This window comes from Cebus imitator, unplaced genomic scaffold (assembly GCF_001604975.1).
Source record: "Cebus imitator isolate Cc_AM_T3 unplaced genomic scaffold, Cebus_imitator-1.0 Scaffold70, whole genome shotgun sequence".
NCBI lineage: Eukaryota > Metazoa > Chordata > Mammalia > Primates > Cebidae > Cebus > Cebus imitator.
In genome coordinates this window covers 5,531,578-5,553,556 of record NW_016107385.1, presented here as the reverse complement: position 1 = coordinate 5,553,556, position 21,979 = coordinate 5,531,578, and the positions used below count along the sequence as shown (strand labels likewise).

The window sequence follows — 21,979 nt, the reverse complement described above, 5'->3', positions numbered from 1 at the left end:
AAAAAAAAAAAAAAATAGAAGAAGAAAAGCCCCGATGCTCATACACAGTTTCCAGTCAGCTTTTAATGTTAAATATGGAAGCCACATGACCAGACATTTGAGGAAAGCCTCTACATAAAGGCAGAAGCCAAAGTGGAAAAAAGAGACTAAAAAGGAACTGGCAAAAACAGATAATACACCATATATATATATTTTTTTTTTTAATAGCACAAAACTGTGCTTAATAGTTAATGCAAGTTGAGTATCCTTTATTTGAAATGCTTGGGTCTAGAAGTGTTTGGATTATTTGTTTTTTCAGATTTTGGAATATTTGTACATAATGAAATAGCTTGGTGATAGTACCCAAGTCTAAACACAAAACTCATTTGTGTTTCATAGATACTTTATAGACATAGCCTGAAGGTAATTTTCTATAACATTTGAAATAATTTTGTACATGAAACGAAGTTTGTGGTAAGCGCTTACGTGTGGAATTTTCCACTTTTGGCATCCTGTTGGTGCTCAGAACTTTCGGATTTTGGAGTTTTGTATTAGGGATGTTCAGTTTGTATCCAGAGATAAAGGAAAAGATATTGCCACCTTGAAACAAAAGTATAACTATTTTAAAAATTGAGAGAACAAAAAGGATATCTTTAAAGTATGAGAGCAGGAATTTAAAAAAATTAATGGAAGTGATAGTGAAGCTGAAGAAATCCCACTAGAGGGTCAAAAAGACAATAGGAGAGAAGAAATGAGAGAAATAAGAGATGTGGTGAGGAAATCCAACTTCTGAATCATAGGATTTCTAGGAGAGTTGAATAAACATAAGAGGAAGTTGTCATCAAAGAAATATTTTTAAAATTCTAGAACTGAAGGATATGAGTTAGAAGATTGAAAGGACTCGCTATGCCCTCTATAAATAATGGGGGTGAAAATCACCAAAGCATATGAAATTTTAGAATCCTATGGATAAAGAGTAGATTCTAGGCCAGGAGGCACAGGAGCTCATACCTGTAATCCCAGCATTTTGGGAGGCGGAGGCAGGCAGATCACCTGAGGCCAGGAGTTTGAGACCAGCCTGGCCAACATGACAAAACCCCATCTTTACTGAACATAGAAAAATCAGCTGGGCATTGTGGCACATGCCTGTAATCCCAGCTACTCAGAAGGCTGAGGCTTGCGAATCGCTTGAACCCGGAAGCAGAAGCTGCTGTGAGCTGAGATCGCACTAGTTCACTCCAGCCTGGGTGACATAGTGAAACGCTCTCTCTCTCTCAAAAAAAAGTAGATTCTAAAAATTTACCATATAAAGATACATATATAAAAAGAAACGTATCTCAGAACAGCATCAGGTGTCTTACATCAGATTTCTCAGTGGTAGTGCTAGAAACTAGAAGGCAAGCTACGAAGACATGGGGTCCAGCAAACAGGAATCCTACACAGGAAAATAGTGAAGGAATATCTCAAGGTGATGACAAATGGAAGCTGTAAGATGACCACTATATAGCAGGCCTAGAAAGCAACTATTCCAGGAATAGGATAGAACAGGAGGGGAGAGCTCCAGAAGGGATGTGCCTTAACGACAAATAAAAGGTAAATTACCTGATAGGGTTGATTATGTTGAGAGAAGTTTTTTGCCTCTAGTAGAAATTTAGAGGATGACTTTCTGGTAGAGTGACCTGTCGTGTGGTCTTGACCATTGTCCTCCAGCAGTTTTTAATTTCTAAAAATAGGAACAGGGTGGAACAAATGGAAAGAGATCAAACTTCTCATGTCTTTTACAACCTGTAAATAGCAAGAAGTCTTTATAGAACTTTTGAATATAAAAAGAAAAGAACAAATAAACAAATTAAAATTTCTTCAGAGAACCCACCACTGCTCTGGGGTCAGTTTCCTAAAGGTGACATATATTTCAGACAATTTTTTTTTTTTTGAGAAGGAGTTTCATTCTTGTTGTCCAGGCTGGAGTGCAATGGCGTGGTCTGGGCTCACTGCAACCTCTGCCTCCTAAGTTCAAGTGATTCTACTGCCTCAGCCACCCATGTAGCTGGGATTACAGGCACTTGGCACCACGCCCAGCTAATTTTTGTATTTTTAGTAGAGATGGGGTTTCACCATGTTGACTAGGCTGGTCTCCAACTCCTGACCTCAAGTAATCCACCCAGCTCAGTCTCCCAAAGTGTTGGGATTACAGGCGTGAGCCACTATGCCCAGACAAAAAGACTTTTTTTTTATTACTGTCTTGCTTTTTTGAAACAGGCTCTGTCACCCAGACGGGAGTGCAAGGGCATGATCACGGCTTACTGCAGCCTTAGACTCCTGGGCTCAAGCAGCCATTCCACTTCAGCCTCCCGAGTAGCTTTGACCACATGTGCCTGCCACCAGAACCAGCTAATTTTTTAGTTTTTTTGTAGAGACACGTTCTTGCCATATGGCTCAGGCTGGTCTCAAACCCCTGGTCTGAAGTGATCCTCTTGGTTTTACCTCCCAAAGTGCTGAGATTGTAGGCATGAGCCACCATGCCCAGCCTATTATAGTCTTTTCCCCATTTTTATTTGCTTACTTTTTTTTTTTTTTTTGAGATAAGTCTTGCGCTGTTGCCCAGGCTGGAATGCAGTGGCGTGATCTTGGCTCACTGCGACCTCTGCCTCCAGATTCAAGCAGTTCTCTGCCTCAGCCTCCTGAGTAGCTGGGATTACAGGCACCTGCCACCATGCCTGGCTAATTTTTTTATACTTGTAGTAGACATGGGCTTTCACTGTCTTGGCCAGGCTGGTCTTGAGCTTCTGACCTTGTAATCCACCTGCCTTGGCCTCCTAAAGTGCTGGGATTACAGGCATGAGCCACCGTGCCCAGCATGTTTATTTGCTGAAGTTTTTATAATGAGTTATTAAATTTAGATTTTAGTGATTTGTTGGCTGGGCACTGTGGCTCATGCTTATAATTCCAGCATGGTGGGAGGATCACTTGAGCCCAGGAGTTTGAGACCAGCCTGGGCAACATAGTGAAATCCCATCTCTATAAAAAATAAAAAAATTAGTTCAGTGTGGTGGCATGCATCTGTAGTCTCAGCTACTTGGAAGACTGAGGTGCGAGGGTTGCTTGAGACCTAGAGGTTGTAATGATACTTGAATAAACAAAAATTAAAACTTTAAATAAAATAGGAACAGTCAAAGAAGACAAGAAGGCAAAGAGGACAAGAGTTTTGCAAGGAAAGAGAAGAAAAAGCAAAGAACTTAAAAGGTGGCAAAACATTTAATGCTAAGAGTACTGATCCCTAATCTGTGTTATGTCCTCCTGGAGAAAATTATGTTAAAACCATTTGAGGACTTTTTGCTTATCACACATCATTACTTCCATCCTGATCTCCATGATTCTGATACCTGTCAGAGGTAATTCTTTGAGTTAAGTGAAATATCTTATGCTCCTATGACCCAGAGATAAAGCAGAAATTCCATATGGTTCTGTATTTATCTTAGGTTAACCTTGTTTGTGATTTAGGGCAAGGAAAGTTCCTTCTTGGGATCTCTCAACTAGAGGTTTAAGAGTTTTTGTCTCTTTAATCTTTACATTTTGTGACATCTTTTTAATTGTTGAGTTACTTAACTGAACAAAGACTAACTCCACTTAATTGAGCCAAACAAAATTTTTGCTGACAATTTGTTACTCCTTCCTGTAACATATAAGAGGCCTGTGATTAAGGTGAATAATGTTAAGAATTTTATTTCTAATTTGCTGTTAGCTGAGTATCTTTGTATAATAGTTTTTGGGTCTAACATAGCTGTTTTGTTTCCACAGTGTCTCATGCAGGAGCCTCGATGTCATCTGCTTCATCAGACACTGGAATGAGTCCTTCGTCATCATCTCCCCCACAAAATGTACTTGCTGTAGAATGCAGGTGATAAACGTTTTCTCTGTCTTCCCAGCAGTTTGCTGCCATGGACATAAATCCCCAAACCTGAATTACAACCACAGAAAGCACTCAACTGGTTTGACATTGCTAAGTATATCCTGTATACTTTTCCATGCTGGATTGTATCTATTCCCCTCTCTCTTCTTTTTTCTTGTTGCAAAAAATAAGCTGATAAGTGAAGATTAAGCAGCCTGCCATATTTGTCATAATTTTCCTCTTTACTTTTTTTTTTTCACTTGTTGTGATATAGAAAAAAGGGCACTTAGCAAATTTGAATTTGTATAATAAAGCTTTCAGGTGTTATAGAAATCATAGACAAGCAAGTGCACATGATAAACATCAAAATATTACCTGGCTGAATAGTTACTGCTGCACTTTCACTAAGATGTATTTGAACACTTGGTGAGTAGGGGGTTTATGTTGTGGGGTTTTGTTTTGTTTTTTTTCCATTATTGTTGTTTTTTTTTTTTTTTTGTGGAAGCACTTGCTATTTAGAACTGCCAAAGTATATGTTCAGCAGTGTGCCCAAGATTAAAGGTGTAAATGGGACAAAATAAATTGTGAAAGGAAGTGTAGTTGACTGAAAACTACAGTTGTAATAAGTCTTCCACTTTTTATAGGATTTTTGAGCACACAATTATGCAAATATTTTAATGTTTATTAATGTTTACAGTGGAATTGTGAATAAGTTTTCAGTGGACTATCTTATCCCTTGACAAAAATATTTTGTCTTTTTTCTATGTAATTTCAGAGTTTTTATTTTGTTACAAAAAGACAAAAATGAAATATATAACAACAATGAAGTTATTTAACAAGATTTCTAAAGCTGAAAATTTTGTGTAAAATAAGGTATTATCTTGCAACTTGTTAAATATATTTATTCAGACATTGGATGTTGTATTTTTATGTATTTTTTAAAATATTAATAAAATTGAAAAAAAGAAAATTCTAGGTTAATTCACTCTTTGGATGACAATAGCTCTCAGCTGTCCTTTTTACAGGAGGTTGCATCCTGCAGCCTTGCCTGTGTTGGAGTCTGTCTCAGTCTGTCAAACAGTATAGAACTATAAATGGGCATCTGGATCATTAAAGTATGTCCTTGTTTAGAAACTTTGGCAGTCCTAGTATTTAAACTGTTTTGAGGATCAAATTTTTGGTTGCCCTTAAGATACTTTGTCACAGTCTTTATGTTTGCTATACTGCCGAATGAATTTATATCTCCCAAAGTTGAGATGCAACAACTAAGTAAAGCAACTATGTATGCTTTGTCTGTGAATTGTTCCACAGACTGATACATTTTGTAAATAATTCTTCCAAAATCATGTATTTAAAGCAGTTTTGCATATACATTATGTAAAAAGGTGATTTTTTAAAAGCAATTTTTAAATTCATGTTTGTACATTGAAAGGGGTTTTTTTTTTTAAACCTCCTTTTCTGTGTTTAATATGCTGTAGAATAATAACCTAGATGCTCTAGACTGTATATCAGGACCTGATTTACAAGAAAAAGTCAGAGCTAAACACTAGTGATGGCATAGCATTACTGAAATCATTGTTTCTTAATTTCATTTTACCACATTGTGAACTTGTGATTCAGATTCCTTCCGTTTTCTCAGAGAATTAAAAACAAAAAGAGTACTCTTGTAAAATGCACTTTTCTGTCTTTTCTTTGCAAAGCAGAAGTATTTCAATGTAAAATAAAAATGGAGCTCAGCGGGCAGTATTAATAAAGGCCATGTTTTAAACATAGGCTTTATATTTTTAGTTTTCATTTAAATGATTGCTTTTTTCCTAAGTGCTCGTAACTTAGAGTTGAAAAATCAGATTTCACAAAACCAAGCATTTTAGTATACTTTTCAGCCTTTACAATAAAATATTTCTACTAATTATAAAAATGAAAAAAAAAATGTGTCATTTAAATCCAGTTGGACCTAAGAGGCAACTTTAGATTTATACATTAGATATTTTAATGATTTCCTGCTGTAGCAATTCAATAAATGTGAGATAAATAAATTATCAGCTTGAGTACTGTCCCTTCTAATTGATACAAATTTGGTCATGAAGTATTAGGATGTTGCTACAGAGGACAAAACTGTGTATTCATTGAATTGATACACACTGTTAAAATCCTTTTGTCTGGAGGCTAGAAAGGATTGTGAAATTAAGTGAATATTGACTGGGTGTGATATTTCAAATATTGAGCATATTTTCAGTTTAGCTAAACTTTGAATAGATACCTTTCATATATGAGTAAGAAAGTAAAAATACACACCAGGTGTGGTGGGTCATGCCTGTAATTCCAGCATTTTGGGAGGCTGAGGCAGGCAGATCACAAGGTCCAAAGATGGAAACCATCCCGGCCAACATGGTGAAACCTTGTCTCTACTAAAAATACAAAAATTAGCTGGGCATGGTGGCACGCACTTGTATTCCTAGCTACTTGAGAGGCTGAGGCAGTAGAATCGCTTGAAACTGGGAGGCGGAGGTTGCAGTGAGCCGAGATTGCACTACTGCACTCCAGCTTGGTGACAGAGCGAGAGTCTTTCTCAAAAAAAAAGAAAGTAAAATTATAAAGACACTCTTTAATAGTATAATGGAAATTGCCATCTATAAAATTAAGTTATTTAAAAGATCATAGAGGCTTCTGTTTTAATATTGCATTGCGTGCTTTTATTTAAAATTTATTCAATTTTTGAAACAGGGTCTTGTTCTGTCGCCTAGGCTGGAGTGCAGTGATGTGAACTCCTGTGCTCGAGATCCTCTCACCTCTGCCTCCTGAGTAGCTGGGACTACAGGCATGTGCCACTACACCTGGCTAATTTTTAATTTTTTGTAGAGACAGGGTCTTGCTATGTTGCCCAGGCTGGTCTTGAACTCCTGAGCTCAAGCGATCCTTCTGCCTTGGTCTCTCAAAGTGTGAGGATTATAGGCATGAGTCACTGTACCCAGCTGGCCATTATGTACTTTTATTGTTTTTTTGTGTTAAATTTCTAGTTTTCCTCTTTCATTAAGAAAGATGGTTGCACTTAGCACATTAAAAGACTATTACATACTATGCCTTCTATGAAATTGCTTTAAATTATGAAAATCTATATGGATTGCCCAATTAATTTGCTTGTACACTTTTCTTATAAGCCCTGTGTTTTAACAGCTATCAAAATTGTGAAACCATTCAAAGCTATATTCAACCATATATAAAAACTATTAACATTATTCATTAATTACTGATTTATTGAGTATCTTCTATGTGCCAAGCATAAGCTTAAGGCCCAGGAGCCACAACAGTGAACAAGACAGAAAAAAAGTCCTTTGCTTCATGGAATGTATAATCATGGTATAATAATGTGGTAGATGTTAAACTGTTAACATGTAATTATTATTTTTTATTACAGTCTGCTTATCCAAACTCGTGTAATTCTTAAGTACAGGCATAATAGGCATATGAAGTTATGGTGTGCCATGAGATAGTGATACAGAGCCCACTCGTTTGAGGGCAAGGGTGGTCGGGGAAGGCTTTGCAGAGAAAGCAGCAGAAAAACCGAAGACCAGTGAAGATTATGAACTGTCTGGGGAAGAAGGAGAGATATGGAGAGTATAGTGTTCTAAGCACATGGAGGAGGGGAGATTGGTAGAAATGATCCAGGTAATGAGCCAGGGTAAGAGTAGATCTGATGCAGGATCCAAGTCTGTCAGGGCCAGTCAGGCACTGCTCAAACCTTGAACCTGCCCATTTGTCCCTTTTGCTCCTGTTTGCCTACCAGTCTCAGCTCTACTTGTCAGGAGCTGTCTCAAGAGCCACTTTTCCATGAAGCTTTTGCTGACTTCTCATTACCACCAGAATAGTGCCCTCTTTTATGCTGTGTTGGCTTTTTAATCTGTGTTATTTTACTTGACAATTTACCTTATGTTTACTTGTGCATGTGAGTTTCTGCCATACTAGATGATTCAGATCTTAAGCGCTCCTAAGTCATAGATGTGTAAGTAAAAAGCCAGATACTTGTTTGTTTTGTTTTTTAATAAAGACAGGGTTTCACTAAATTAATGGTCAGGCTGGTCTCAAACTCTAGACCTCAAATAATCCACCCACCTTGGCCACCCAAAGTGCTGAGATTACAGGTGTGAGCTGCCTAAAGCCAGACATTTAAAAGAGGTGCTTAGCGTGTTTTTTTCTTTGTTTTTGTTATTTTGAGATAGTGTCTTTACATTTCACTACTGTCACCCAGGCTGGAGTGCAGGGGCACAATCATGGCTCACTGCAGACTCTGTTTCCCTGGCTCAGGTGATTCGTCCACCTCAGCCTCCAAAGTAGCTAGGACTGCAGGCATTCACCACTCTGCCTGGTTAATTTTGTTATATTTTTAATAGGGATGGGATTTCGCCATGATGCCCAGGCTAGTCTTTGAATTCCTGGGCTCGAGCAATCCACCTGCCTTGGCCTTCCAAAGTGCTGGGATTACAGGTGTGAGCCATTGTGCCAGCCAAGGTTCTTTTCTCAAAAAAGTAATAATGTTAAAATATCATTTGAAAAGTGTCAAAGTAGACTTGTTTAACACTCTCATTTTAAAATATTTCTAAATTGATGAGCTGTTTTTCCTTCTCCTTGTTTGTTCTTCCCTCTCCCTGTTTGTTCTTCCCTCTCCCATTACTTTCAAGTGGTTAGACACAGACTTATCATATTAAAGGAAGAATACAGTAAGTGATGACATCCATCATTAGTGAAGGTTGGATGATTCTTAGAATGGAGTTTGTCCTAATGAGAAATTTGTAACAATGCATGCTTAATGTTTTCATATAAATTTTTTAGTCCTTTAAATTTTATTACAAAATCAAATGATGTTTTCCATATTGACAAGCACAGAAAAACTTTTTTTATTCATATAGATCCATTATGTTATCTCTTTAAACAGGTAAGGGCAGTGTTTATAATTTTGGTATTTGTAGTTAACATAATTATGAAGCTATCTTCATTTTGTAATCTGTGTCATACAGAATACATGTTGAAAAGTTCTATTGTGAAAAGCTTAAGGAACTTCCTCGTAGATTTAATAAATGATGATTCTGTACAAGTACTTGGATTTCTTCTCAAGGCTAAATTACATTAAACAAGACAATCTGATTCAAGAGTCTCATCAGTTTAGGGTTGCCAGAGTGAGCAAATAAAAATACGGGATACCCAGTTAAATGTGAATTTCAGATAACGGATAATTTCTTCATATAAGGACATTCCATGTAAAAATGGTTGTTTATTAAAACTTATACTTAGGCTGTGCGCAGTGGCTCACACTGGTAATCCCAGCATTTTGGGAGGCTGAGGTGGCTGGATCACTTGAGGTAAGTAATTCAAGACCAGTCTGGCCAACATGTAAAACTCTGTCTCTACAAAAAATACAAAAATCAACAGGGTGTGATGATGCATGCATTCCCAGCTACTTTGGAGGCTAAGGCAGGAGGATTGCTTGAACCTGGGATGCAGAGGTTGCAGTTAGCCAAGATTGTGCAACTGCACTTCACTAAGGCAATAGAGCGAGACTCCATCTCAAAAAAAACAAAAACCTCACACTGAACTGGGTGTCTTGTATTTTATCTGTAAACTCTATACTAATTGACCTTATGCAGTACTATAGTTGACCTAAATGCAATACTATTCAGTGAGTAAAATGAATGGACTGCCGCTAAATGTATCAACATGGCTCAAATTTCAGAAACAAATGAGTAGAAGAACATATTTATTATCTGTAAAGAACTTTTTGGTCCCAGATGGAGGGTAACAAATTGCTCAGGTTTCTCTTGGTTTCCAGGGATGAATGTATGTGGGCAGCCCATGGGTGATTTTTTTTAATTGCATTTTAGGTTTTGGGGTACATGTGAAGAACATGCAAGATTGTTGAATAGGTACACACGTGGCAGCGTGATTTGCTGCCTTCCTCCCCTTCACCTATATCTGGCATTTCTCCCCATGCTATCTCTCCCCAACTCCCCACCCCCCGCTGTCCCTCCCCTATTTCCCCCCAACGGACCCCAGTGTGTGATGCTTCCCTCCCTGTGTCCATATGTTCTCATTGTTCAACACCCGCCTATGAGCGAGAACATGCAGTGTTTGATTTTCTGTTCTTGTGTCAGTTTGCTGAGAATGATGGTTTCCAGGTTCATCCATGTCCCTACAAAGGACACAAACTAATCGTTTTTGATGGCTGCATAATATTCCATGGTGTATATGTGCCACATTTTCCCTGTCCAGTCTATCATCATTTTTTTTTCTATAAGTTTTTGGGGAACAGGTGATGTTTGGTTATATGAATAAGTTTAGTGGTGATTTCTGAGATTTTGGTGCACCCATCACCTGAGCAGTTACACTGTACCCAATGTATAGTCTTTTTTTCCTTCATCCCCCTCCCACCCCTTCTCCTAAGTCCCCAAAGTCCAGTGTATCATTCTTATGCCTTTGCATCCTCATAGCTTAGCTACCACTTATGATTGAGAACATACAATGTTTGGTTTCCCATTCCTGAGTTGCTTCACTTAGAATAATAGTTTCCAAGCTTGGTGCAGTGGCTCACCCCTGTAATCCCAGCACTTTGAGAGGCAGGTGGATCACCTGAGATCAGGAGTTCGAGATCAGCCTAGTTAACATGGTAAAACCCAGTTTGTACTAAAATTATAAAAATTAGCCAGGTGTGGTGATGCATGCCTGTAGTCCCAGCTACCTAGAAGGCTGAGGTGAGAGAATTACTTGAACCCAGGAGGCAGACGTTGCAGTATGCCAAGATCACAGTAAGCCAGGATCACACCGCTACACTCCAGCCTGGGTGACAGAACAAGACTATGTCTTAAAAAAAAAAAAAAAAAAAAGGATAATATTCTCCAATTCCATCCAAGTTGCTGCAAATGCCATTATTTCATTCCTTTTCATGGCTGAGTAGTATTCCATAGTGTGTGTGTGTGTGTGTGTGTGTGTGTGTGTGTGTACCACAGTTTATCCACTAGTTGATAGGCATTTGGACTGGTTGCATATTTTTGCCGTTGTGCATTGTGCTGCTATAAACATGCATGTGCAAGTATCTTTTTCATTTAATCACTTTTTTCCTCTGATACCCAGTAGTGGGATTGCTGGATCATGATAGTTCTAGTTTTAGTTCTTTAAAGAATCTCCACACTGTTTTCCGTAGTGGTTGTACGTTTACATTCCCACCAGCAGTGTGAAAGTGTCCCCTGTTCACCACATCCTCGCCAACATCTATTATTTTTTTATTTGTTGATTATGGCTATTCTTGCAGGAGTAAGGTGGTATCACATTGAGGTTTTGATTTGCATTTCCCTGAAAATTAGTGATGTTGAGTATTTTTTCATGTTTGTTGGACATTGTATTCTTCTTTTGAGAACTGTCTATTCATCTTCTTAGCCCACTTTTTAATGGAATTTTTTCTTGCTAATTTGTCTGACTTTCTTGTAGATTCTGGATATTAGTCCTTTGTTGAATGTATAAATTGAGGTTTTCTCCCGCTCTGTGGGTTGTCTGTTAACTCAGCTGATTGTTTCATTTGCTGTACAGAAGCTTTTTAGTTCAATTATTAGTAAGTTCCATCTGTCTGTTTTGGTTGCATTTGCTTTTGGGTTTGTTTTGGTTGCATTTGCTTTTGGGTTTGTTTTTGTTGCATTTGCTTTTGGGTTCTTGGTCATGAAGTCTTTGCCTATGCCAATGTATAGAAGGGTTTTTCCAGTGTCATATTCTAGAGTTTTTATGGTCTCACATCTTAGATTTAAGTCTTTGATCCACCTCGAGTTGATTTTTGCATAAGGTAAAAGATGAGGATCCAGTTTCATTCTTAGACATGTGGCTTGCAAATTATCCCAGCACCATTCGTTGAAAGGATGTCCTATCCCCGCTTCTTTTGTTTGCTTTGTTGAAGATCAGTTGGCTCTAAGTGTTTGGCTTTATTTCTAGGTTCTCTATTCTGTTCTGTTGGTGCCTATTTTTATACCAGAACCATGCTTGTTTTTGTTGACCATGGCCTTATAGTATAGTTTGAAATCAGGCGATGTGATGCCTCCTCCATATTTGTTCTTTTTGCTTAGTCTTGCTTTGACTATGCCAGCTATTTTTTGGTTCCACATGAATTTTTGGATTGCTTTTTCTAGTTCTGTAAAGAATGATGGTATTTTGATGGGAATTGCATTGAATTTGTATATTGCTTTGGCATTATGGTCATTTTCACAATATTGATTCTACTCATCTAAGAGCTTGGGATGTGTTTCCATTTGTGTTGTCTATGATTTCTTTTAGCAGTGTAGTTTTCCTTATAGAGGTCTTTCACCTCTTTGGTTAGGTGTATTCTTAAGTTTTTTTTGTTTTGGTTTGGTTTTTTTTGCAGCTATTGTAAAAGGGGTTGAGTTCTTAATCTGATTCTCAGCTTGGCTGCTGCTGGTGTATAGCAGAGCTACTGATGTGTGTACATTAGTTTTGTATCCTGAAACTTTGCCGAATTTATTTATCAATTCTAGGAGCTTTTTAGAGAATTTTTAAGGTTTTCTAGAATATGATCATATTATCAGCAAACAGCAACAGTCTGACTTCCTCTTTACCAATTTAGATGCCCCCATCAGTGTTTTCTTTAACCATTTCCTTGATGTAGTCATCATCTCCAGGACTGGCCCAATATGTACTATGATAGCTAACTTTTAACAAGATAGTTCTAAATGCACTTAGACTTTTCTAGGAGTGTTCTTTTGATGGGGCACCTTTCCCACCAAGTGGTAACTGCCTTCAGGACTTCTTCTCTTTCTTCCTTATCCAGACTTGCTCTCTAGTAGAAACATAAATTAAATCTCACTAAACCTATCTATGACCAGACATTTAATAATTGTGAATAAATCCAGCATAAATATTCATATATAGCTTTTTGGTTTTGTTTTTTTTTTTTTTTTTGAGACGGAGTTTCGCTCTTGTTACCCAGGCTGGAGTGCAATGGCGCGATCTCGGCTCACCGCAACCTCCGCCTCCTGGGTTCAGGCAATTCTCCTGCCTCAGCCTCCCAAGTAGCTGGGACTACAGGCACGCGCCACCATGCCCAGCTAATTTTTTGTATTTTTAGTAGAGACGGGGTTTCACCATGTTGACCAGGATGGTCTCGATCTCATGACCTCGTGATCCACCCACCTCGGCCTCCCAAAGTGCTGGGATTACAGGCTTGAGCCACCGTGCCCGGCCTTGAAACTTCTTAAATGTCACTGAAACAAAAACAATAATTAAAAACAGAATTTTAGGATCTAAACCTTTCACTGTCCATAAAAAAACTGACACAGAGGTAGAGTGATTTGTCCATGTACAAATAGTTAAGTTATAGATAACCGTATGTATAAATCTCAGTAAGAATAATCCCAGATCCCAAAAGTTCTCTTCACCCATACCAAGGGTGAGGATGATGTGGAGGAACTGCTCTCATAGCCTACTGGTGAGAGTGCAAAATTATACAACCACTTTAGAAAATGTTATGTTTTGTTTTTCTTTTTAATCGATTCAGGGAAGAGTTAATGCTTTGGAAAATTTTTGACAATTTCTTAAAAAGTTAAACATATGACCCAGCCATTTCACTTTTAGGTACTTACCAAGAATGAAATCATATGTCTACATATAGCAGCTTTATAAGTCAGAGCAAAAATCTGACACAACCCAAATTTCCAACACGTGAATGAATAAGTAATTTGCACAACCATACAATGGAATATAACTCACCAACAAAAAGGAACAAATTGATAACATAAGCCACAAAATAGATGAATCTCAAAATACATATGCTGAGTGAAAGAAGTTAGATGAAAAGTAAATACTCTGATTCCATGTATATAAAAATAGAAAATACAAACTAAGGTATAATAACAGAAAATAAATCGGTGGTTCCCTAGAAATTTGGAGTGGGGTATGTGGAGGAGGTGGAATGGAAGGGAAAGATTATAAAGGGGCCTGAGGAAACCTTGGGGGTGATGGATGTCTTCATTATCTTGATTTTGCTGATGGTTTCATAGGTGAACATATATAGGAATATTAATAAAATTATGTACGTCTATAAAGAAATACCTGCAGCTGGGGGACAAAAAATTATGTAAGCTTCTAAATGTGTGCAGTTTGAATATTAAAGGAAAAAAAACTTCCAAAACACGAACAGCACAGGAGGCATGCAAACCCAAGGCCACTGTGGTTGGCTGGTACTGAGACTACAACTCAAGGTTAATCAAGTTGGTGGTTTTTAGCTTGGTGAATACAATGAGAGATTTCTGTTTGTCTCTACCTAGGTATGTCATGGCCCTTTTGTGCTTCCCTCATTTGACCAGAAATCATAAAATCTTCCCTTTAACATAGGCCAGGAAGTAGATAGGCCCAGTATATTACTTTTCAGTGTTAAATATAAATGGAAATCCTATTTTCCACAATTTACCTAAGTTAATTTATGTATCCCTTCTCCTTTAATATCTAAGCATGTCTCACATACCTTTTGGAAACACTGATGAAATTAAGGTGAAAATTTTACTGTAATGACTGAGGTAGTCATCACTCTTGGGTATGACTTTCATTCGTTGTTATTAGAGTTTAAACTCTTTCATATACCTTTACTATCCCAAGATTACTGTGTTACACTTTTATTAGTCTTTCTCTGATTCACTCTGTCTCCAACCTCCATCTGTTTTCTATGGTCTCAAGATTTCCTCCTGTCCTCATTGCCAGTAGCAAGCCTCATCTCCTTTTAGCCTTCTCTTGGGGCACCTCCTCAAACCTTTCATTTCACTTGGCCTCTGAAGGCTCTACTCAGTTCTATCTTATTAGTACTAAGGAAATTGCTGATGTCAAAACAGATTGGTCTCATGCCTAAAGACTATAGTATTAAAAATACAAATAAGAAGGAAATTGCTGGTGTCAAAACAGATTGGTCTCATGTCTAAAGACTAATTGCTGATGTCTAAAATGGTCCTAATAAAAGGACTTTACATGGAGAAATTGGTTCCTTTTTTTTTCCCCCATTCACTGGCTCATTCAATGAATACTGATAAAGTGCTCTCTATCTACCATATACTGCTCTGGCATAGTAGCATTTTAGCACAGTGGACTCAATGTGACAATAATAATAGACTTCAAAAATAAACTACAGTTCTTTGAGGAGATCAATAAAATTGATAAACCTGTAGCCGGACTGATCAGGAACTAAAGAAGAAGACATAAACTACCAGGTTCAGGAATGAGGGTGGTGATCACTACATACTGTATCTATAGCTATTGTAAAGATAAGGAGGCAAAGTGTGGTGGCTCATGCCTGTAATCCCACCACTTTGGGAGGCTGAGGCAGGTGGATCACCTGAGGTCAGGAGTTGGAGACTAGCCTGGCCAATCTGGTAAAACCCCGTCTTTACTAAAAATACAAAAATTAGCTGGGCATGGTAATATGTGCCTGTAGTTTCAGCTACTTGGGAGGCTGAGGCAGCAGAATTACTTGAACTCGAGAGGTGGAAGTTGCAATGAGCTGAGATCGCACCAGTGCACTCCAGCCTGGGCAACGGGGTGAGACTGTCTCAAACAACAACAATAAAAAAAGATAAGGGAATATTATGAACATCTTTATGCCAATACATTTGCCAACTTAGCTGAAATAGAAAAATTCCTTAAAAGACAAAAATTACCAAAGCTCACTCCAGAAGTTGATAATCTGAATATCCCTGTATCTATGAAGAAATGAAATTGATGTTAAAAACCTTCCTACAAAATAACTCCAGATCCAGCTGGCTTCACTGGTGAAGTCTACCAAACACATAATGAAGGCATAATAGTGACAACACAAAGTCTCCCAAGAGACAATGGGGGGTGGGGAGAGAGGAGGGGGGGGAGGGATAACATGGGGAGAAATGCCAGATATAGTAAACACCTAAAATAAAATAAAAAAAAAAAAAATAAAAAAAAATGAAGAGGATTGCTTCTAACACATTCTACAAGACCAGCATTACTATGACACTAAAAACAGACAAAGGCATTTCAAGAGAAGTAAAGACCAGTATCTTTCATGAATACACATGCAAACATTCCAAACAAAATTTCAGTAAATAAAAGTCAACAACATACTAAAAGGATAATACAACATGGGCCAAATGGGATTTATTCCAGGAATACAGGATTGGATTAATATTTCTTTAAAATCAGTGAGGCATAGTGGTTCACACCTGTCATTCCAGCTTTCTGGGAGGCTGAGGCAGAAGGATCACTGGAGCCCAGGAGTTCAAGGCCAGCCTAGGCGGCATAGTGAGATCCCATCTCTACCAAAAAAAAAAAAAAAAAATTAGCCAGGTGTGGTGCATGTCTGTGGTCCCAGCTATCTGCCAGCCTGAGGCGGGAGAATTGCTTGAGTCCAGGAATCCGAGGCTGCAGTAAGCTATGGTCATGCCACTGCACTCCAGCCTGGGCAACAGAGTGAGACCCTGTCTCAAAAATGAAACAAAAATCAATGTAATTTTCCATATTAACAAGTTAAAATTCAAACTTTATGAGGCAGAAAAAAGTGTTTGACAAAATTCATCTGTTCTCTATAAAAACTCTCAACAAAATATATATAGAAAGGATCTTCTTCAACTGATAAAGGACACTTGAAAAACCTATAGTTAACAAGGCTGAATGTTTTTCCTCAAGATTATTATTAGTAATTTACTTATTTATTGAGACAGAGTCTCACTCTGTCACCCAGGCTGGAGGGCAGTGGTGCAATCTCAGCTCACTGCAACCTCTACCTCCCAGGTTCAAGTGATTCTCCCACCTCAGCTTCCCAAGTACCTGTGAGTACAGGCCTGCGCCACCATGCCTGGCTAATTTTTGTATATATAGGGCCCCACTATGTTGCCCAGGCTGGACTTAAACTCCTGTGCTCAAGTAATCTTCCCATCTTGATCTCCCAAAGTGTAATCTCCCAAAGATTACAGGCATGAGCCACCATGCCTGGTCTCTTATCACTTGTATTCAAGATAGTACTAGGAGTTCTAGCCAGAGCATTCATGTAAGAAAAATCATACAGGAATCTAGACTGGCGAGTTTAGCAAGACTGTGGGATGCAAGTTTAATATAGAGAAATCCATCATATTTCTATGCACTAGAATATGCAATAGTGAATGTTGGAAAATATAAAAAACCATTTACAGTGGCATAAGAATATGAAATATGTTGGGATAAATCTGACAAAGGATGGGAAAGATGTCTAGACTGAAAACTGGAAGATATTGCTGAGATAAAATAAAGACAGTCTTTATGAGGGACTATACCTTGTTCATGGATCATAAAACTTTGTACTGTTGAGATTCTTTGCTCCTCATATTCAATGCAATCCCAATAAAAATCCCAGCAGGCATCTTGTAGAAATTGGGACGCTAACTATAAAATTCATCTGGAAATTCAAAGGACCTAGAGGAGCTGAAAAGAACTTTGAATAAGAACTAAGAATGCCAGGTGCGGTGACTCACACCTGTAATCCCAGCACTTTGGGAGGCTGAGGCGGGTGGATCACGAAGTCAGTCAGGAGTTCAAGACCAGCCTGGCCAAGATGGTGAAACCTCATCTCTACTAAAAACACAAATATTAGCTGGGCATGGTGGTGAGCACCGGTAATCCCAATTACTCAGAAGGCTGAAGCAGAAGAACTGCTAGAACCAGGGAGACGTAGGTTGCAGTGAGCTGAGAGCATGCCACTGCACTCTAGCCTGGGCGGCAGAGCAAGACATCATCTCAAAAAAAAAAAAAAAAAAGAACTAAGAACTAAATTGAAGGCCCAGCATTACCTAATTTCAATAATTATTATATAGCTATAGTAATCAAAAACAGGGTGTTACTGGAATAAGATGGATAAATAGATCAATAGAACAGAATAGCCAAAATAATCTCTCATATATATGGATAAGTGATTTTTGACAAAGATGCCAAGACAATATAGTGAAGATAGGACAGCCCTTTAAAGAAATGATGCAGGCTGGACGCAGTGGCTCACACCTGTAATCCTAACACTGGTAGCCCAAGGTAGGCAGATCACTTGAGGTCAAGAGTTCGAAAGGGCTAACATGGTGAAACCCCATCTCTACTAAAATTACAAAGAAATTAGCCAGGCATGGTGGCAGGTGCCTGTTATCCTAGCTACTCTGAAGGCTGAGGCAGGAGAATCGCTTGAACATGAGAGGCAGAGGTTGCAGTGAGCCAAGATTGAGCCATTGCACTCACTACAGCATGTGTGACAGAGAAAGAGTTGGTCTCAAAAAGAAAAATAAAAAAAAGAAAGAGAGGGAGGGAGAGAGGGAAGTAAAGGAAGAAAGAAAGGAAAAGAAAGGAGGAAGGGAGGGAGGGAAGGTGCTGAAACAATTTGACATCCATATCCAAAAAAATTAATTTGGATACATACCTTGCAACATATATGAAAATAAAGTGTATCACAACCTTAAATAGATCACAAAATGGATCACAAAACCTAAAACTATAAAACATCTAAAACAAAACAGGAGAAAATCTGTGTGACCTTTTGCCTAACTGGGTTAGCAAATATTACTGGATACAATATCAAAAGCATAAAGTAACAAATTGATAAATTGGATTTTACCAAAATTTAAAACTTTGCTTCTTTAAAAGACAGTGTTAAAAGAATAAAAACACAAACAGACTGAGAGAAACTATTTGCATAGTACATATGACATAAAGGACTTCAGAATATATAAAGAACTATCAAAACATTTAAAAAATTGCAATTTCTAAAAAAACAGACTAAATACGTGAACATATACTTCACCTAAGAGGACATATGGATGGCAATTATGCACATTTAAAAAAAAAGATGTTCATCAAGAGAATAAGAAGACAAACCACAGACAGAAAAAATATTTGCAAAAGACATACTTGATAAAGGATGTTATCAAAATATACAAAGCTTAAACACAACACTAAGAAAAAAAAAACCTGATTTAAAAATTGGCAAAAGATGGCCAGGCATGGTGGCTCACACCTGTAATCCCAGCACTTTGGGAGGCCAAAGTGGGTTGGTCACCTGAGGTCTGGTGTTCAAGACCAGCCTAGCCAACACGGAGAAACCCCTTCTCTACTAAAAATACAAAATTAGCCGGGTGTGGTGGCACATGCCTATAAACTAGCTACTCAGAAGGCTGAGGCAGGAGAATTGCTTGAAGCCAGGAAGTGGACGTTTCGGTAAGCCGAGATCCATCCATCCACTCCAGCCTGGGCAACAAGAGTGAACCTCCAACTCAAAAAGAAAAGGCAAAAGATTTCAATAGACATCTCACCAAAGAATATATACAGATGACAAATAAGCATATAAAACAATGTTCAATATCATATGTATATGTCATTTGAGAATTGCAAATTAAAACACTGAGATACTACTACACACCTATTAGAATTCAAAAATCCAAAACACTGACAATACTAAATGCTGGGGAAGATGTGGAGCAACAGGAACTCTCATTGCTGGTAGGAATGCAAAAATGCTACAGCCACTTTGGAAGACAGTTTGGCTCTCTTCAGTTTCTTATAAATCTAAACATAAACCACATGATCCAGAAGTCACACTCCTTAGTATATAGGAAAGTGAGTTGCAAACTTATGGCCACACAAAAACCTGTACACATCCAGCCTAGGAAAAGGGCAACATGGGAAGACATTGTTTCTACACAAAAAATTAAAAAATTATCCAGGCATGGTTATGCATGCCTGTGGTCCCAGCTACATAGGAGGCTGAGGTTGGAGGATTGCTTGAGTGAGCCTGGGAGGCTGAGGCTGCAGTGAGCTGTGATCGTGCCATTGCATTCCAGCCTGGGCAATAGAGGAAGATCTTATCTAACAAAAACAAACAAAACCTGCACATGCTTGTTTATAGCAGCTTTATTTATAATTGCCAAAACCAGGAAACAACCGAGGCATCCTTCAAGTAGGCAAATGGAAAAACTGTGGTACATCCAGAATATGATATTATTCAGCACACACAAAAAAATGAGCTATCAAGCCATGAAAAGACATGGAGAAAATTTAAATATGTAGAGAGCCAGAACAGCCCTCCCACTCTGGGGGAATCAGCAGCAAGGCTGCTGTGAACTTTGGGTGAGCTCCAGAGAAGTAAAACCATAAGTGGATGTGTATGTCTCAGGGTAGAACACAGACAGGCCTAGAGAGATAACCAGGTTTCACTGACCTTGCTGCAAGATAGTTAACTGAAGTTTGAGACTAATAACCACAGGCTGTTCTAAGTAACTGCACCCTCCCTCTGCTATGTGCTTTGTGAACATATAAAATAAAGTACACTGAGACAGCTTGGTGCCGGAGAAACTGACATCCTTCACCTCCTGGACCGCCTGGCATAGCTTTCTCTCTGTTTCTGTTTGTGTCTTTCTTTATCCCCCACTGTTCCCTCTTAGGTCTTTGAACCCTTGTACAGTGCGGGACGCACCACACACCAGATAAATGCTTACTACTAAGTACAGGAAGGCAATCTGAAAAGGTTACATACTGTATGATTCCAAATATATGACATTTTGGAAAAGGCAAAACTATGGAGATAGTAAAAAAATAAGTGGTTGCCAGCATTTAGAGGACAGGGAGGGATGTACAGGTGGAGCAAAGGGGATTCTTAGGGCAGTGAAACTTTTCTATAATACTAGAATTGTGGATACATGTCACTATATATTTTTCCAAAGCAGCATACATTGGTACAAAACTAAGAATGAACCCTAATGTAAATGCTATAGACTCTGGGTGTCAATGATATGTCAGTGCAAGTCCATTAATTGTAACAAATGTACCACCCGGGTGGGGGATGTTGATAGTAGGGGAGACTAGGCATGTGTGGGGGTGGGGGGGGAACAGGAACTCTGTACTTTCTACTCAATTTTGCTGTGAACCTAAACTGTTCTAAAAATTAAAGTCTATTTAAAAAGTTGCTCAACATTACTAGGCATTAAGGAAACGCAAGATGAACCCATGGAAAGAATCTACTATATGCTTATTTAGAATGGCTAAAATTTATAAATGCGACCATGACAAGTGTTGGCAACAAATGCTGAGGAACTAGAACTCTTAAACACTGATGTTGCAAAATGGCATAACCATTTTGGAAAAGTGTTTGGCATTTTCTTAAAAAACAAAAACAAAAACATATCCCTACCATAGGATTCAGCTATTTTACCTTAGGTATTTACTCAAGAGAATAGGAAAGACATATTCATATAAAGACCTCTACATAAATGTTTATGGAAACTTTATTTGTTGTAATAGTCAAAAATTGGAAACAATTCCAAATGTTCATCATCATAAGGATGGTTAAACAAATTTTAACATATCCATAAAATATACTACTACTTACCAATGAAAATAAACTATTGATACAATAACATGGATCAATCTCAAAATAATTATACTGAAAGAAGTCAGACAATAAAACAGTACATACTGTATGATTCCATTTATATAATACTCTAGAAAATGTAAACTAATCTATAGTGACAGAATGTAGGCTATGTTTGGGGCAAGGGAAAGGAAGGATGGAGAAAAGCATTAAAGAGGTACGTTTAATGGTAGATAGATATATGGTTACTATCTTGATTTTGATGATAGTTTACTAGATGCAAACATACGTCAAAATTTATCAAACTGTATCTATTGTATATCAATTTACCTCGATAAAGGGATTTAAAAGAAAGAGAGTGGGCTGGGCGCAGTGGCTCACGCCAGTAATCCCAGCACTTTGGGAGGCTGAGGTGGGCAGATCACAAGGTCAGGGGTTGGAAACCAGCCAGACCAACAAGGTGAAACCCTGTCTCTACTTAAAAATACAAAAATTAGCCAGGCGTGGTGGCGCACATCTGTAATCCCAGCTACTTGGGAGGCTGAAGCAGGAGAATTGCTTGCACCTGGGAGATGGAGGTTGTAGTGAGCTGAGAGCTTGCCATTGCACTCCAGCCTGGGTGATAGAGTGACTTTGTCTAAAAAGAAAGAAGAAAAGAAAAGAAAAGAAAAGAAAAGAAAAGAAAAGAAAAGAAAAGAAAGAGAAAGAGAAAGAAAGAGAAAGAAAGAAAGAAAGAA

The 21,979-nt window shown here is 38.2% G+C and overlaps 1 protein-coding gene across 1 annotated transcript in view; it reads left to right on the top strand.

Moving 5' to 3' along the window:
- Positions 1-5,907, top strand: part of ARID4A (AT-rich interaction domain 4A) — a 71,093-nt gene extending 65,186 nt beyond the window's left edge. The window contains exon 25 of the mRNA XM_037739473.1: positions 3,778-5,907. Coding sequence (XP_037595401.1) covers positions 3,778-3,881 — 104 coding nt within the window. The 3' untranslated portion in view covers positions 3,882-5,907. The remainder of the gene's footprint in view (positions 1-3,777) is intronic.
- Positions 5,908-21,979: the final 16,072 nt, after the last annotated feature.